We start from the raw sequence: 18,959 nt of genomic DNA on the forward strand, positions 1-18,959 counted from the left end.
CAGTGGTGGTTGTCGTCTGTTCCTCTGGACCGCCAGCCTGGTGAGCGCAGGCATGGCCTGCGCTAAGGAGCCTAAGGAGCCTAAATATGTGTTCGAAGAGAGAAAAAACGCGTCAAACCAGGCGCCACTGACAGCGAAGCAGAGGCGGCGTTGCCTTGCTTCTCGCTTCGGGAGGAGCACCCCAGGCTCCGAGAGAAGGAGACCCCTCGGCTCAGCTGGGCACGGGGCGCCACACTGCCTCTGAGAGGGGCCCCGGGGAGGAGACGGCCCCCAGGCTGTGGTGGAGGGTGTCCCTCATTCCTGGTCGGTGTGAGGGGCCACGGAGGCCGGGGCTGCCGTGCGGGGGCTTTGCTTTGTTTCTGGCTCCAACCTCCAGGCTCCTTGAGCTGGTTGTTAATGACGAGCTTTCTCCATGGCCAGGCCTTGTGTTACTGCGATTTTGGGGTACCCATGGGGCTCACATCCCAGCAGACATGGCTCGTGGCTGCAGAATCGAGGAGAATATGACACTTTCCCTATGCGATATTTGACGGTGGCAGCTCCGAGGTGCGGGGAGCGCTGTGGGAGTTCCCGAGCCATCCTGACTGCTTCGTCTTACCAAGGTGGGGAGCAAAGGGTGCATCCGTGTGGGCTGGTACAGCAAGTCTACAAAGGAAAGGGGTCGTAGTTGCAGATGTCTAAATTAAGATAACCATCAAATAGGCAGGCAGTGCGCACGCAGTAACAAACAGCCGATATGCACAAGTCCTTTCTGGATGGCTCTGGAACCTTCTAGAAAAACCAAGAGTCATTATTTCATGGGTCTAATAACATTGACTTGGCTACTAAATCAACAGGTGGTTTTATTGCTAGATCATCGCTCTTTGACTGCTTTCTCCATTAGAGGACTTTTGTCCTTTTTATTTTGATTCTATTCAACTCGATTCTTTTACTCTCGTCGCTTTTTCCACAGTGGGCCAGCACCCTACCTGTTAATAGTCATTGTTCACTGAATAGAAATCATGAAAAGTATCATCTGTGCCTCAAAACATGGCCCTGTTTTACCAGTGGTGTTTGTGGGTGTGCGTTGATCTGGGTGGGCCCTCGAAAAACGGCCTGAGAACACGGGGGCTGTTGGGTTTCACGGGAACAAACGAGGATAAAGCGGCCCTGTGGGTGCGGGAGGATGAGTGCCATGTAGGTGTCATTCCAGCCTCCGAGACAGCTCAGGCGTCAAGAGCGTCGTCCTGACCGTCCGCTGTTGGCCCTCGACACGGTTCTTGCTGCACTGGAGGGTCTCGCCCACAGTCTTGGCAGTGCTGTCCTGCCTGATGGGAGGGGCATGTGACACTCCCTCCAGCTCTCCAGGGAGGGAAGACTTGAGAGGGCCCGGGGTGGGCGGACAGGAGCTCTGCTCTCCACACTGGACCCTCCTGACCTGCTGGTCGCAGGCTGCCAGCCGTCCAGGGCACGTGTGGAGACAGCGAGGCTGGTTTTCTTTTGATTGTGCTTTAAAGAATATTTCCTTACGGTGTTTAAAAGATGAACTGAGGACCTTCGCCTGATTTTGGAGTGACACTGGAGCGTAAGCAATTCCTGTGAAGGGGCATTAGGTGGAGATATTACTGCACTTTTAGGTAAACAGCCGGGTTCACACACTTCGAAGTGCTTTCTGGAATCATTTCTCCCATCCGAGTCCCGACCAGGCCCAACCCTGCTCAGCTTCTGAGATGAGCCAAGGTCAGGCGCATTCAGGGTGGTGTGGCCGTCGACCAGAGGATCCGCTTCTCAAGGCCACGGGGGCTCCACGTTCGTGCAACGTGTCCGACTTTCTGTGCAGAGCCCTCTGTGGTATCGTGGTGCTTCTGGGAGAGACCCCACACAGGACACATCTTGTGCAGAGACCCCCGGCATTTGGGGTTGCCGAGCTGATGAAAGTATGAAACCTCCAGCAGCCCAGTACCCAACCCTCCGGGGTCCACCGCCAGCAGGACCCCAGCCTCGTCACTTGGCAGCGCTCTGCTCACCGCAGAAGATCCAGGACGACCCTTCTGAACCCTCTAGAAGCCACCAGCTGGGGTCTGTTCCTGTGGGTGAGACTCGTTTCCTGTGTTCCCAGGGCCTGGCTCCAGCCCGAGTCACTCACGGGGGGACGCCGATAGCAGAGGGCAAGCGGCTCCCTCCGGCGCCTCCACCCTCCTCTGCTAGAGCCCGAGACCCCGCTCTGGCGACTGGCCAGACCAAGCCCAGGGAGATGTCCCGACCCCCGGCCCAGGTAAGATGTGAGAGCGGCTGGCACACTCGGGCAGCCCGGACCAATGGCCTGTCCAGTGTGCTAGGCCCCATTGGGCTCAGTGCCCCAAACCCCATGCTCGTGTGCGTCCCCAGGTGTCCCCAGGTGTGCTGAGGGCGGGAAGGAGCTGCTCTGCGTACCCCGCTTCTCAGCCAGGAAACAAAAAACCAACATTAGGTTGAGGAAGTCATTAGCTTTTGCAGTAATAATTGCTTCTCTCCCACAGCAACATGTTAATATGAGATTAAATTGGTTTTTATATTTAAATTAAAATATTTTTCTGAGGAATTGTTTTCCCTAACGTAGAGACATTTGATTCATATAGCAGTAGGTTGAAGACGCCGATTCCTCACACTGAGCGGGGCCGACTGGTCTTGAGTGGGTTTTGCAGGCAGTGGTTCTGACTGTCGCCGACTCAGGGGCCCAGAGAGGTGACGGGAAAGGGCTCTCCTTCCTGCTCCTGGAGCCGCAGGGGTGTTTGTGTAAAGACAGGTCTGTTAGGTTCGTTTGTCTCCCTCAAGAAAAATAAATCTTCAAGAGCTTAACCCACATATTTTGGATTTTGACATAAATGCTGTTCCTGTGTGGTCCTTCCTAACAGGATGGTTTTAGGGGATGTTGGTATTCTGTTCATGTGGGTTTTTCTTTTGTAATTTTATTTATTTATTTTTTTTCCCCCAAAGCCCCGGTAGATAGTTGTATGTCACAGCTGCAAGGGTTTTTCTTTTGAATGTCCATTCACTGAGAATTAATTGTAGCCTTCCTTTCCAGACTCGAGACAGGTCATCCTTGTGGGGACTGGACGGGGACCCGGTGAGTAAGAGGTGACGAAACGTTTCTGCTCTGTCTTCTCAGTTTCCTCACATCCTGATGGCCTGTAACTTGTCTGTCTCTCATTCTAGATGGACGCCTCTCGAGACCTGGAGACCTGGGCTCAGCAGTGAGGCCTCTTCTGGAGTTGGCCCCAGCCGGCGCCTGGGTGGGTTTCTGTGGGGCCGCCAGCCTGTGCAGGATGCCTGGTCTTTCCTCTGGCACACTGTGCGGCCAGCGCTCCTCCCAGAGGCCGGGATGGGCTTGCCCAGGCTCCTTGGGTGCCCACAGCTTTGCCCTGAAGTCAGCTAAGGAGCCACGAGGAGAATGTCCCCGTGGACACAGACACCTCCCTGCATACGATGGCTTCGAGGCCAGACAGGCTGGAACAGGCGCCTCTGTCTGCTCTGGAGCCGACGCTCATGTGTGCCTCTCTGCTGTGGCCAGGCCTGGCATTCAGGTCCAGGTGGCCCCTGGGTGATGGCAAAGCCACGTCGGGCAGGGGCAGCCTGCGGGGAGCGGGGACCAGGCGTTGGTGTGTGCCTTTAAAGCGGTCACTTCTTGGATCCTCTGCCAGCAGCCAGGTGAAGGACCCTCAGTGCCCAGCCTTTGGGCAGATGCACCTGGGTTTGGGCTCACCCGGCTCTTGTAGGATTGCCGACTTAACGGGGGCAGAGCAGGAGTGCAGGGGCAGAGAAGCGAGCACATCCATGGGGGGAGGAACCAAACAGCTCTGACCCCAGTACTTTCTAGAAAGACCCTAGGACGAAGCCCAGCCCCCATGTCCTTGGTATGCGAATCACACAGCATTTCTCTCCACGTGTGAAGGTGACGGGTGATGGAGAATTACCTAACTGTGCTTCTTTTCAGAAAGAGCGTTTTGTGTTGCTCGTCCACCTTCATCGTCCGCCTTCGTGGACGCTCTGGGTCCCGCGTCTGCTTGCTCCCGTGGAGCAGGTGGTTGTGGGCGTGGTGGGCTCCGGGCCCCAGGCGGAGGCTTCCCTTTGCCAGGCAGCAGGTGGGCTTTGGAAGGAGCAGGCGGCACCATTCCAGGTTCTGGGACACCAGAGCCGCCCCCTCCAGCAGGGCGTGTGTGGGTGCCTGGGACAGGGGCTTCCCCATCAGCCTGATGGGCCCCGACCCGTGCCCATCCCTACCCTGACTGTGACCACAGGCGGGGCGTGGTCCCGTGCCGTCCAGCAGCTTCTATGCCCCGGTGCTGTAGTCTTCACCTTCATTAAACGAGTTCTGAAGACGGAGAAAGGTTGGGTTTTCAGAGAGGCTTTGGACATTGTTATCAAGGGGACCCCACTCAGGTGGGCAGCATCTTTAGGAGCTAAAATCTGGTCGGTGCGTGTCACCCCTCTGCGAGGTCAGCTGCCTCCTGGGTTTAGGTCAGTGCCCGTTTGCGTTTGAACGTCATTTCTAGAGAAAAGGAAGCTTTTCTTTTCCATTTTTGTTGGTCACGACGGGATCTCTTGGGGATTGTATGTCCAAACCTGGACACGCTGTGGCAGAAGGAACACGTGCAGATGCCGCGCTTCGAGGTTGTTCACGTCTATGTTCCAAGGTGACTGGGCTGGGACACGGAGGCTGTGTGGCTGCTTTTCCTTTTATTTGGTTCTCAAGGGAGTTTTTTCGGGGTGGATGGAGCATGGACCAAGGCCCACAAGGAGACCTACGTCTTGGAGATTGTCTCTGTGCTGTTGTGCTGAAAGGCTTTGGTCGATTTTTTTAAACAATTAAAAAATGTCAGACAATTTCCATAGCACCTAAAAGAAATAGGTTTGTTCGTTGCAGCATTATTTACCATAGCCAAGATGTGGAAACAACCTAAGTGTCCATCACTGGATGAATGGATAAAGAAGATGTGGTTTCTATACTATGGAATATTAACCATAAAAAAAAAAATGAAATCCTGCCATTTGCACCAACACAGATAGACCTTGAGGGTATTATACTAAGTGAGATAAGTCAGACAGAGAAAGAGATACCAAATGATCTCAGTTATATGTGGAATCTAAAGAAAAAAACCAGCTCACAGACACAGAGAACAGATTAGTGGTTGCCAGAGGCAGGGGGTGGGGGTGGGAGAAATGGGCAAACTGTTTTGTTTTGGTTTAAATAAATTGAATTTCTTTTTAAAACAAATAAAAAATAAATAAATGCTCCTAAAAAAGACACAGGTTTGTGGTGGATGGTGAAATGGTAAGAGACATTTTTAGGGTAGAGAGCCATCCAATTTCATTCTTACATTTAACATCACGTCCCTTAAGACTGTACCGTCATCCAACATATGAAATTTTCAGCAGATTCATTTAGATATTCTATCTCTTGTATTTTATTGAATTTCTCATTGAAATACTGTGGCTCAGGGATTAATTTCAAAGAGTTTTTTTTTTTAATTTATTGATATGTAACATTAATCTTTCTTGAACACAGAGAATTGCAATAATAAAAGGTTGGTTATTTATTTAGGTCCATTTACTGCCACAAAACTTGCTCCACGTCTAAAAATTCATTTTGGGCTTCTTAACACATTTACTGTTTTCACAAAACCTGAATGGGTGGTCTCACAAACGTGGGTATCAGTCACATGTTGTAGGTTTGTGTGTGTAGAAATCAAGACTTCAGTTCACTTGGGGATATTAGCTTACTAATTTAGACTGCATTTAAAATATATAATACAGTCTTGATCATTGTCAGTTTGGTAATTGCACGTGACTCAGGTGCTAAGGAAAAGGCATTAATTTATTTCAAAGAAAATATTATTTGGAGAAAACTTTTTGAACTTCCAGTTTCAACCATAACTGGCTTGTATTGGGCTTACCCTCCAGGCAAAAACTATTTGAAAAGCTGGCAAAAAAACCCCAAAACCAAAACCCACATATACACACATATACACATATCCTGGAAGCAACCGGTGCAGGTGGGACTTGAAGGGCTGTGGTCCTTGAGAGGAGGGAAGAGCACAGGATGGGCTGTACTTTCACCCTAGGTTTTCTCTGGCATGTTTCTCAAACATTGGAGCAGGAAACAGGCCCAGCAGAGAGCAGTGGTGTTATGTGCCAAGGAGATGGACGTTGTTCTTCAGGGCAGCCCAGCTAGCTGGGACTTGAGGGGCAAATCTCAAAAAGCAAGAAGCCACGGAGAATGAGCTCCCAGATAGCTGCAGAAAACCGCTCACCTTCCAAGCTACTCACAGAGCCACATTCCAAGAATCTAGCCAACAACAGCCCTGGGAGGCCGCAGCGTGAAGCAGAGATGTTTCGGTCGTGCATGGGGACAGAGGTGGGCATGCAAGCCCAGGCAAGGCCAAGGGGACCAGGGAGACACCTGCACTTTGAATTGAGACCCCAGAGGGCCACACCTTGAAGTAAGAGTCACTCCCTAGGAGGAAAACCAAAACTGATTTAGACTGGCCCCAACAAAAGCTAGAATGAAGCTCCACAGGTAATCCTCCTGAATCTTGACAGAAATAAAAACAACAATGACAATGATAAAAACAGACCTTAAATATCTTAGAAAGAGTGACATCGTGTGCAGTGTCTCTGCTTTTTCATTCACTGTGTATAGCATCTAGTAGAAAGTGTGTGCTAGATAACAGAACCTAATGACTAAATCCCAGGAAAAGCAGACAGATGTTGTAGTTATCAGACAAGGACTTGAAGATATTGATGACACATTCAAGGAAACGGTGAATGAAACAGATTAAAAGATGGGGAATTTCAAGAGGATCGCAATCTATAAAAAAAGAGTCAAGTGAACATTCTGGAACTGAAAATACAATACCTGAAGTTAAGAATTCACTAGATAGTTTAATAATGATCTGGATACAACATAAGATAGAGTTAGTGAACTGGAAGGCAGACCAATGAAAAATATCCATGCTGAAGCTCAGAGAAAAAGAATGGGAAAAAAGCAGAGACACATGGAACACAGTGAAAACGCTTAATGTATGTGTAACTGGAGTTCCAGAGGAGAGAGGAGAAAAAAATGGAACAGAAGTGATATCCAAAGAGACAATAGCTGAGAATTTTCCAAAACTGATGAAAAACGTCAATGCACGGATTCAAGAAGCTCAGTGAACCCAAAGCAGAATGAATACCAAAACGACCACAACAACAGAAACCATATCTGGGCACGTGGTGCTCACACTAGTGAGAACCAAGGACGAAAGGAGAAATCTTAAACGCAGCTGGAGAAATAAGACATTACTTTCAGAGGAACAACAAGACTGATGGGTGACTTTTCAACAGAAACTACAGAAGCCAGATGACAACGAACGACGTCTTTGAAATGCTGCAAAAAAAGTTGCCAACTTGGAATTCTATACCCAGCAAAAAATATTCTTCACACATCAAGGCTATGTGAAGACATTATCATACAAACAAGCAGAATGGAGAGAAGTCATTGCCAGCTGACAAGAAGTACTGAAAAACAGCCCTCAGGCTGAAGAAGAATTTTCCGATGGAACACAGGCTGAAGAAGGACCAGGAGGGGTAACCACGGGAGTTAGGAAAGGATCTGGGTGGTTAAAGCAACATTGGTAGTTTCAGTGGGGCTTTTAAGAGAGAGAGGAGCATAGTGCATGATGTTGCCAGCACAAAGGTGGGAGGAACAGGTGAGGTTGACTGTTGCTCCTGTGTTGTTTGTGAGGTCACGTGAATAAGGACAGAATAGTTGAGGACAGCTGACAGGCTTGTGAAGAGAAAAACGGAACCATACGTGATTAATTTGAAAGAAGGCAAGCAAGGAGGGATAAAGGACCAAAACACATAAAGGACAGATAGACAACAGAGAGTGAGATGGTGGCCTTCACCAGCTGTCAATACTCCATGGTCACAAATGGACTGAACATGCCAATAAAAAGAAAAGATTACCAGCCTCCTTTTAAAACAAGTGTGCTGTTTGTGGGTGACATGCTTTATAGATAAGAACACAGAGACGTTTAAAGAAAAACGATAAACCAAGGAAACACTAAAGAAAGTCATTAATATTAACGTTAGTGACACATGGTCAACTTCCAGAAGTGTCACCCAGGAGGGACAGTGCCTACTGATGAGAGAGTCGGATCAGTAGGAAGCATCACGATCCTGAATGTGTGTGCTCAGCTCTAAATTACGTGAAGTGGAAGTTGACAGCACTGAAAGGAGAGAGACCAGCACACAATGAGACCTGGGGATTTTTAATGCATTTCCTCAGTCACTGATACAATAGGAGACAAAATATCAATAAGGACAGAGAAGATTTGAGCACAGTTTTCAAAAGTTAAGTTAACCTTGAATTCCTGGAATAAACCCATCTAGTCACAAGGTATTATTCTTTTTCTATATTGTTGAATTCAACTTGCTATTTGTTTTAGGAGTTTTGCCTCTATGGTCAGAGGTGTTGGCTGCTAATAACACAATTAACCAATTTTAACATGACACCAAACAAGTGCAGAATATTCCAAATGCACAGGAAATATTTACGAATAGACCAGGGCTATTCCAGGATATTCCAGACTATTCCAAGTGCACATGAAACGTTTACAGAATAGACTGATCAGGGCTGTAACTCGGGTCTCAACAGACACCAAAGGAATGAAATCTGTGTTGTCTCTTACCTCAGTGAAATTAAATTTAAAAAATCGATAACAGAAAGATACTAGAATATCCCCAAATGTTAGGAAATCAAGCAACACACTGTTAAATAATCCATGAGTTGAAGAATAAGTCACAATGGGAATTATAAAATATTTTCAACTGAATGATACTGAAAATATAACATGTCAAAACTTGTAGGATACATGTAAGCAATGTTAAAGGGGAATTTATGGCTCTCGTAGCATTTACTAGAAAGGAAGGAAGGTTCTAACTTTGAGGGTCAAGAAGTGAGGGAAAAATAGCAAATTAAACCCAAAGAATGCAGGAGGAGCAGAAGACAGAGCAGATACCGATGAAATAGAAAGCAGACGTACAACAGAAAAAGTGAACAAAGCCAAACACCAGTGTGTTGAAAAGATTAATAAAACTAATAAACTCTTATCAAAAGTGATCAATAAAGATAGAGGAAGGTGCCAATTTTCAATAAAAGGTGTTAACAAGAGATCATTACTAAGATCCTACAGATACTAGAACAATAATAAGAGAATATTGTGAACACTTTATGCCGATACATTTGGCAAGTTGGAGGAAATGGGCAAATTCCTTGAAAACCACAATCCCAATATACCAAAACTGAAGCAAAAAGGGGGCCTGGCATGGCACAGAGGTCGGTCAGGAGGCAGAGGGAGCGAGGGAAGACGTGGGCGAGAGCCTTGGCTGTGGGTTCCTGGGAAGGGACGGGTGAGGCAGAGGGACAGGCTTAGGACTGCTCGTTTGAACAGTTTCTGCGACTCCAGGCACAGACTGGCCCTGATTGTATGGTCCTGGGGCTATTGGGGCCATTACACAGTGACCCAGAGTGGGGGGCTGGATAGTGGAGGGGTGGGGGTGGGCTCTGGGTTGGCCGGCTTGCACACGAAAGGCAGGTTATTTATCATCTCTGGGAGTGGGCCAACCCTAGGAGGGGCCGTCCCTCCAGGGTCAGCGAGGCCCCAGATGTCCAAGCATCAGAAGGCAGAGAATCAAAGGCCTGTTGACCACGGGCAGCTGAGGGGATCTTGAAGAGGAAGATGAGAGTGGTGGACTGGTATAAGCAGATACCAAGATTTGCGGAGCTGCAGTGACCGACTGGGTCGAGTCTGGCACCCACTGTGTTGTGGAGGCACCTGACGTAGGACAGAGGCCTTTCTGCAGTTGATAGGTGGATGGTCTTGTCAGTATGTGGTTCTGAGTGAATCCGTGTCCACATGGAGGGAAAAAATGAATCTTGACTCCTGCCTCGCACCAAGCACAAAAATTAATTTGGGATGGATCATAAACCTAATGTAAAAGGTTTCCTAGAAGAAGATCTAGGAGAATAGCTTCATGATTGTGGTGGTAGGCAAAAGTTTCTTAAGCAGTTCAGAAAAAGCATAATAATAAAAGTTTGATAAAATGGACTTCATTAAAATTATTAATTTATTCACTAAAAGACACCATTAGGAGAGCAAAAGGCCGGTCACAAACTAGAGAAAACGTTGGCAGTAAACATATCTGACAAAGCACTCATACTCAGAATACAGAAAACTAGAAAAATCAAGGGAAAGGCAACTTAGTAAATAATCGAAAGACTTGAACGAGCACTTCACAGAAGAAGACGTGCAAACGACCCAGGGCTCCGTGCCACCAGTCGTCGGGAAGTGCAGGTCACAGTCTCGCTGCGCTGTCTGTGCCCCACGCTGACTGACGTGGGAGGGACCGGCGACAGTGCTGTGTTTGGGAAGACTGCAGAGCAGCTGGAATGCTCACGCGTGGCCGGGGGGAACATCAATTGGTGCAGCCGCTGTGGAAGACTGCTCCGCCACGACTACTGAAACCAAACGTGCAAATACCCTGTGGCCCAGAAATTCCTCTTAGGTGTATGTCTAACAGAAATGAGAGTCGTGTCCACCACAGACACGTGGGAGAGCCGACCGGGCACCGCTGCCTGCTAGGTCCGATGTCCCTCAGCTGTGGGGCAGGTGCGTGGTTCTGCGCATACGGTGGGCATAAGAACAAGCCACTGCTCTGGGCAGCTGCATGATGACTTTCGCAGACCATGTGGAATAAATGAAGCCAAACCCGAGTGTAAGATCCCACGTGCACGAAGTCCTAAAGCAAATGTGTGGTGATGGAGGGTGGAGTGGTCACTGCGTCTCGGGGGAGGTTGACTAGGAGGGCCCGGGAGCCTCCGGGTGCCGTGAGTGTGCGGTGTCCTGATCCGGGTGTGGTTACGTGGATACTATGTGGGTAAAGAGTCACGGAGCCGCGCGCTTTGCATAAGGTTAAAGCCTTTCAAAAATAATTTGGACACATCATAGCTTCACTATATTCTAACACAAAATAAGTGACAGCCTAATAAATTGTAAATGGAAAAACAAAGTATGGTGCATGTTTGGATCCATTTCTGAAATGCACTTGAAGTGCAGGCTTTTGGAAATTATGATCAGAGGAAGAATGAAAATCCAGGATGGTCACGTGATGAAAGCCTCGAGTGCCCTTCTGGAGCCACCTGCCCTCTGCACGTGCCTGCGACCTGCCAGTCCTGCTTGATTCACTGGCTTTTTCTTGGCGTCTTCGATGTTATCATGAAATGTTTCTGGAATGTTCACTTGTACGGTGGATATTTACGACAGGTCCGATGCTCCTGCAGGGTGTGAGGGGCAGGAAGGAGTGAGGAGCTGCGGCCGCGGAGAGCCAGTGTCAGGGTTGCGGCTTGGGGAGACGGTGAGGAGCCCTGTGCGCCTCCCCCGAGGGCAGCAGGAGCTGCTGGGTAAGGCCACACCGCTGAGCAGCTTTCTTGTTGATCCATTTCCATGACGTTGTCGCCGCGTGTTACTGATGTGCATACAATGAGCTTGCAAGTGTCCACACAAACCTTCGTATTGTAGATAATCTGGCGCCAGCTTCTGAAACCTCGATTCTTGACTCCTTGAGCTCGTTGTTTGTCCTGGATACTTGGTTCCAGGCGCAGGGGCCAGTTTCAGGACAGATGGGCGGAGCGCGTCTGTTTCACTTTAATGATATTTGTGCTCTTTCTGTATTTCAATTGTTCCTTCACCATGTGGATTTCTGAGGCTTTATTTGTGTTTATAAGAATGAAACTCTACCATGTTGAGAGTTTCTAAGATACATGGACTGTAAATCACAGGTTACAGAAGCGTTAGGTTCTTCACACCTAGAAGTCTTTTGTGGTCAGTGCCATGGAGTCACTTCCTAGCCACTGTGTGACAGCAGAGGGAGCCCTGCCCCGTCTTTCTGCTCCGCTCTCTCCTTCGTGCGCTGGGTCAGACGTTGCTCTGCCTCTATTCATAGGGTTTTCGTGGCCAATTCTTTGGAAGTGGGTGGCCAGGTCCGTCTGTCTAGTCTGGAAGCTCTGCTGAAACTCGTCCACCTGGGTGACCCTGCTGGTATTTGAAATCCCCGTGGCAGAGCTCTCAGCATCACAGCAGCATGAGCTGCCACAGTGTGACAGCTGACAGGGGTGGTGTGGTTCCCTGACCGGGACAGGTTCCCTGACTGCAGCGGTGAGAGCGCCGGATCTTAACTGCTAGACCACCAGGGCTGCCCAGTGAGAAGTTATTTTAATCATAATAGCCAATGCAAATGTCCCTCAGAGATCACAGTACTGTTCATTTAATGTAACGGGTTGCAGGGTGCCCCCCACCCAAAAGACATGTCCACGTCCTAGTCCCTGGAACCTGTGGATGTGACCCTATTTGGAAAAAGGGTCTTTGCAGATAAAATTAAATTAAGGATCTCAAGTTGAGATCATTCTGGAATATCCAAGTTGGCCCTAAATCCAGTGGCAAGTGTCCTTATAAGAGACAGAAGACACAGACACAGAGGAGAAGCCGTGTGGAGATGGAGGCAGAGACTGAAGCGATGCAGCCACCAGCCGAGGACGCCTGGGGACCCTGGAAGCTGGGAGAGGCAGGAAGGATCCTGTCCTAGAGCCTCCGGAGGGAGCTCAGCCCTTCCCACACCTGGATTTCAGACTTCTGGCCTTCAGAAAACTGGGAGAGGATAGATTTCTGTTACTTTAAGCCCCAGTTAGTGGTAGTTTGTTACGGCAGCGACAGGAAGTTAATATGTTAAGAAAACACCAAAACGTATCATCGGAGTCACTTCAGAAAGTGGCCGCGTGTGGGCCCTGCACAGAGTGGCCTGCCCAGCCAAGGTGGTAGGGTCACTAAGGGTGGCTCATGCTCATGTCCGTGCATCCTTAATTGTTTTTCTAGGGAAAAAATACAGCATTTCTCTACAGAGAAAAGTATTTTTTTTTTAACGTGTAGGTCTGAATTGTTAAATACAGAAGACTAGAGTATATAATTCAAAATGTTAATTTTCACGTTTATAGAAGCAGAGTAGAAAACCATGAATAAATACATTTTCAAAAAAGTTGTTTTAAAGTAAATAACCTAAAAGCTCCCTTCCTTGTTCTCCGTTTCCATCTCAGAGCAGGCGGCACACTGGCTCTTTTTGGTGATAGTAGAAAATCGGAATCGTGTCAAGGAAACCCACCCTGCCCCCGTGGACGTGTGGTGTCGTTGCTGCCTAACTGATGGGGCGGGTCGAGGCCAGGCCTGGTTGCTGGGATGGGAGGCTAAATAAAGCAGAACATGAGGTTTTCCTCCTGTGGAGCTGCCAGGTGTGATGGGCGCGGCTGGATAGACGGACAGACGGACGTTCCCTGGGCCTTGCGGCCACGTGCTGCGCATTCACTCCTGCGGCTCAGAGCTGCTTGTGCTCTAGGGCTGGTGGGAGGGCTGAGGGAGTGTGGCAAAGGGGGCAGCTGGTCTGGAGGACTGTCCGGCATGTCCCACTTCTCAGAATTTACTGGTAGGAGGCGACAAGATGGGTGCAAAGATTCATTTGTAGGAACCTCATTGAAGCATCCTTCACAAGGGTAAAAACAAGGAAAAAGCTTAAATATTCAACAACAGGATCTCTATTTAATAAATTATGGTATATTCAAACATTTAAAAACATACAGGTTAAAATTACAGCATGAAAAGCAGTCACAGTGTTAAGTGGATGATGTTTTATGTAACTGTGTACATTATAATTTCAATTCTATCATGTTTTATATGTTTATGCATAGAAAAGAGACTCAAAAGACAGACGTGAAGGTGTTAACTGGTTCTGTGTGTGATGGGATCAGGAGGTTTTCTCGTCTCCTGAGTGCTTTCGTGTACCTTCCAGCGTCTCTACAGGGTTCTGGTTTTAGCCTCTTGACCAGGCTGCGCCTTCCTCCCCACCCCCAGTTCCTGGCCATACACACGCACATGTTAAAAGCTCCTAAATGTAAGAAAATGTTTTATTTCCTAGGACAGGACTTAGAATTCTGAGAGAGATGCGGTGAGCTCCGTTCTCAGGCTTGGCGGGGAGAGGGAATCCCTTTTATGCGCAAACTGTCAGGGCAGCAACGATGGCCGGGCTCCTGGGAGTGGCTGTGAGCTGTGATGAAGTCCACACAGCCCAGCCCTGGGCCGTGATGGCCTCGCCCTGGTGAAGTCGTTCGGGCCGAGTGTGGGCACAGGTCCCCCTAGGAGAGGAGTGGCCCTGGTGTGGACTGACTGTCTACGGGGTCGGGGAGATCCCAGAGTAAAGGGCTCTTGGGCACAGGAGGGTGGACGCAGATCTTGCAGGCGGTCTCACTGGAAAATAAGAAATAATCTGGGTTGCTTGATTATTTAGATGCCCTTTAAGGGTTCTTGAGAGAAAAATATATGGGTTATTTAGGATGCAATGTGAAGTGTTCTGCTCAGCGTCATCCCTGAACTTAACCAGCGTGTTTCAGGAACGGAGGTGCGGGAGTGAGGGCACCTCCATGCACTTCCACGTGCACGCAGGACCTGGCGTCCAACCCCAGCGTGCTCGGGGTTGCTGCTCTGCACCGTCCAGTTGGCGCCATTTCCACGGCGATGTGCCCATGGCTGGGGTCTGAGCAGCAGAATGGAGTTGGAGGCCACGGGGGCAGGCTTCTCGGGATGGTGGTGAGGGGTTCCCGATGTTGTGCGACATCGTGGGCAGCCCAGGGCTGGGGAACAGAGCTCGACTAAACTGCCCAGTCGTTCTCCCAGCAGACTGGCCAGTTCCCTCCAGTGAGAGGGCCCAGGACTCTGAGTCCCCTCAGCTCCCCTGTCTCCTCCCTGCTCTGTGAAACTCTGGGGCAGTTGTTTTCTTATCTGCGTTCCTCGCAGGGCCTCGAGGGGCGGTTGTGACCGTGCCCAGGGCCTGTCACGCATGGACGTTTGGTAGGGGTCTGAGGGTGTGGAGGGGGGCTGCCAGGGCCTGACCGGCTGTCCCCACCCCTGCTGGTGTTTGTGCTGGCAGCCTGCCTTTGCCCGGGTCCAGTGTTCTTGACCACTGGACCCTTGGCCTGTCTTCCGGGTTCTGGTGCCGATGCGTAGCCTGCTGAGTGTCCTCTGTACCTCTCCGGGTTGTGGGGTGGTGTAGGGGCCCAGAAGCTGCATCCAGACGCCGAAGGGCAGACGTCTGCCAGCCGGCCCCACACGGCGGGCCTCGGGCTGCTCCCAGCAATCCCAGTGAAATCTAGGACGACTGACCCCAGGAGGCCTTCAGGTTTCTGGGGTACTGGAGGGACGCCCTGCAGGCTCAAGATGGGGTGGCTGCGGTGTCCGCGAGTGCCCAGTGCAAAGGGTGCCCCTCGGGGTGAGCTGCCCCAGTGCCCAGTGCACCCTGCACAGTGAGGCTAACATGTGGGACCCCGGACCCCGGACCCCCCGACTGCCACCAAGAGGCCACCCGGAATGTGGGATAAGACGCCTCCAAGGGTGTGGCCGAATTCTGGTGTGGAATGTGGCCCCAGCCATGAGGCCGAACTGGCCACAGGTGTGACCCCTCAGGGGCCCGTGGCATCGTCCTTGAAAAGCGGAAAGGAAGAAACTCCGCGGACCAGCCATGCCCCGGGCAGAGCGCTGCCCGCTCTCGCGGTGCATTTGGGGCTGAGCGGCCTCTCGCCTGGCCGTGTCCACCAGCTGCACGCTTCCCCTGGGCGTTCCGCGTGCAGCCCGGCCTGCAGGTGTGCGGACAGGGCTCCGGGCGCTGTCGGTCGGGAGCCATGAGCAGAGCCACAGGCTCAGGGCGTTCTCCGGCTTCACCTGTGTTTCTTCTTGTGCTTTTCCACTGCGATCCCGAGTGTGGACAGTGCTGTGCTGTGGGCACTGACGCATACGCTGGGCTGTCTGAGAAGTACTCTCTTAAAAAGGGGATGAAGTGGCCTCTGGCTTTTGGCCCAAGCCTGTTCGGTCCTCTGACACCAAACCTCACAGGAAAAGCCCTTTGCTCTGGAGGCCAGCTGGGCCAGGCCCGTGGCTCTGTCGGCTGTGGTGGGCAGTCTGTGGGGCTTGGGGCTCTCTGGGCCGGGTGGCCGCGTGGTGACTCCCTCGTCCGCTCTCTTGCAGTCAACGAGTTCACGGTGATCAGGAAGAAGTTCAAGTGCCCATACTGCAGCTTCTCGGCCATGCACCAGTGCATCCTCAAGCGGCACATGCGCTCCCACACCGGCGAGCGGCCCTATCCCTGCGAGATCTGTGGGAAGAAGTTCACGCGGCGTGAGCACATGAAGCGGCACACGCTGGTGAGCAAGGGCGGGTGAGGTCATGGGTCATCACAGGGTGGGCAGGAGGTCAGCACGGGAGATCACGGGGTTGGGATGGGGTCAGCAGGGTCATCACAGGGTCGCCATAGGGTCCATGTGGGGTCGGTGTGGGTCATCACAGGGACAGCCCAGGGGTCAGCTTGGGGTCAGTGGAGAGAAGTTGGCAATGGGGTTAGTATTGGGTCAACGTGTGGTCAAACATAGGGTCAACACAGAGGTCAGCATGGGGTCATCACAGGGTCGGCCCGGGACACGCTCTGCAGTGGGCTGAGGTGTCCAGGCAGGTGGAATGGTGATGTTAGGGTGTCCGGAATGCCACGGGAGCCCCGAAGTGGGGTCTGCTCTGTGGTGGAGAAGACCCAGCGAGCAGGGGGAGCCACCCCAACCTATGGGTCCCTCCTGACAAGCTCCACCCCCTGGGTCTGGGTGCAGAGGGCAGGTGGCCCCGTCACCCCTAGCCCCAGCTCTTGGGTTCCCTTTGGGATCCCCGCCCTCGGCCCCCCAGGTGCTACCACGAGGTCACTTCTCTGAGCTCTCGCCCTGCAGTTGCAAGGACCCCAGCCCCTGCTCCCCTACGACCCCTGTCTCTCATGGGGGCCTGGCTCTCAGTGGTCAGGTAGCAGGTGCTGAACGGATGGATTTGCTTGCCCAGGAAATGATAGAAAAGGTCATCCTTGAAACAGGGAGACAGATTTGCCAAAAGAAAAACAGGGCAAGGGTCCGTTAGGTGGCTGAGATAAACCAGGAAGGCCGGGCAGCTCAGGGTCGAGGGGCTGGACCACAAGGCCACATGCAGCGTCAGAGCCCCCCTCGACACACACTCAGGGTGGGGTGCAGGGCCGCAGGTGGGGCTGGCTTCGTCTTGTGGTGGTTTAAGCGGGAGGTGGTGGAGGTGGCCCTGGGCTCACAGCTGCCTGGTACCCTCAGCATGTGCCATGGTGGTGGGGAGAGGGCTTTGGTGGTTTTTTTATGAGTCTGGGAATCTCTGGAGTGTTGGGAGTTGTCTACAGGGTGCACAGGCTTGGCCAGACCCCTGCAGCATGCTGACCTGCTGCCTGTCAGGAGCAGACCCACCGGGAGGCATAGGAAGGTGAGACCAGCCAGGCCCATCTGGAGGGGCCATGTCACGGTGGCAAGGGTGGCCCAGGCGCACCCTGGAACACGGGTGGCAGTCTGGGAGGGGCCGAGGTGAGACCCTCAGGCCTGGCCCATCAGGGTGAGCGGCACTTATTTGGGGGTGAGGACACCTGGGGCTGCTCCCTTGAGGTCAGGTCGAAAAGCTGGAGGACGACACAGCTGTGTGGGGGCCCAGCCCGGCTGACTGAGAGATACCCGTGTCCCCCTGGCTGGCCCCACCGGCCCCAGCCTGCCAGTGTCCCCAGCAGCCGTGGGAGGCAGGCCACGGCCTTCCCGTTCCTCTGCGGGTCCCCCACGCGGTGGGGTAGAGCAGAGGAGGAACACGGAGCCCTGGGTGTGGAGAGTCAGGTCTGCAGAGCCAGGAGCCCCAGGCTGACTCCACGCGTGACTTGAGAAGGGCCTTTTCTCTAGTTGTCCGGCAGCTTCCCCCTCACCCAATTAGGAAACCACAGAGACTTATTTTGCTTAATGGTCTATGAAAACGTAGAGGGTACGTACGCCTGCGCCTCATTCCTGTTCCAGAATTGTATCGTTTGTCACACTAAGTGCTGGACAGTTGTCCCAACAGCCACACGGTGGCTATGTTTTTCTTTAGCAAAACCACACGAGTGCGTCCCTGAAGTGTCACTGTTGCCTGCCCCTTGGATGGGGCCGGATTTTTATCCTGTGTTCATGGTCGGGCTTCAGGAAGGTCATAATCTCTGAAGACGTACTGAAAACATGTGAGGGCTTGCCTTTTTCTGAGGAGGGGATCCATATCTTCCTCTTTAATTTCTCGGGGGTCACTCACCCCCAGTGAAGCAGGCAGCATCAGGGGCGTCACCTCATCCCTGCCTGTGGCCCTTCTGGCACCTACTACCGCCACAGAGGACACGGAAGGGCTGGCAGCAGGGTTTTCAGGGCCGGGTCTGGACGGTGGGTCTCTGGGCCACGGTTGCCATGCGCCTGCATCCTTCTCCCTTCTTGCCATTTGCCCGGTCAGATGCCTGCCTGGCCATCGGGTCCTGGCCAGAGGCTCCTGCGGCTCCTGAGACACCCTGGTTGCTGGCAGGTGTCCTGGTGGCCCCTGGCTCTCTTGCATGGGAGCCTGAGGTCTCAGGGGCCTCAGTGGCTGCCCCACTGCCCAGCCTCGCTGTGCCTGCTCGCCCAACACACTGTCACTGCCGCTGGGCCTGGAGTTTTTGTTCTTTTGTTGGGGGGAGGTCGAGGAAGCCCTGGGTTTAAAATATAACAAACTAAAAAGACCCAGCAAGGGTCCTGGGGACCAAGTCGTTTGAGGTTCCATTTCTAGAATCAGAACCGGTCCGGCAGCACCCAGCAACAGACATCTGAGTAGTGGGTCTTCATGGTGCAGGGTTTGTGGAAGGATGTGGCTGGGAGGACCCACGTTCACGGGGGTCTGTGGGACCCCCCTCCCCGCACCGACCGCCCCTCCCCCTCCCCGCACCGACCGCCCCGCCCCCTCCCCTCACCGACCGCCCCTCCCCCTCCCCTCACCGACCGCCCC

General features: G+C 52.0%; 1 protein-coding gene across 2 annotated transcripts in view; it reads left to right on the forward strand.

Annotated features, from left to right (window-relative positions):
* Positions 1-18,959, forward strand: part of ZBTB46 (zinc finger and BTB domain containing 46) — a 67,201-nt gene that overhangs the window by 45,785 nt on the left and 2,457 nt on the right. Inside the window, exons 4-5 of one of the 2 annotated variants that reach the window (XM_058562237.1) lie at positions 3,044-3,085; positions 3,175-9,052. In XM_058562237.1, coding sequence (XP_058418220.1) covers positions 3,044-3,085; positions 3,175-3,563 — 431 coding nt within the window. In that variant the 3' untranslated portion in view covers positions 3,564-9,052. Of the gene's footprint in view, positions 1-3,043; positions 3,086-3,174; positions 9,053-16,118; positions 16,295-18,959 lie in introns of those variants that run through there. The other variant, XM_058562236.1, reaches the window with a different exon arrangement.

The sequence above is a fragment of the Diceros bicornis genome, chromosome 19 (genome assembly GCF_020826845.1).
Source record: "Diceros bicornis minor isolate mBicDic1 chromosome 19, mDicBic1.mat.cur, whole genome shotgun sequence".
NCBI classification, from domain to species: domain Eukaryota; kingdom Metazoa; phylum Chordata; class Mammalia; order Perissodactyla; family Rhinocerotidae; genus Diceros; species Diceros bicornis.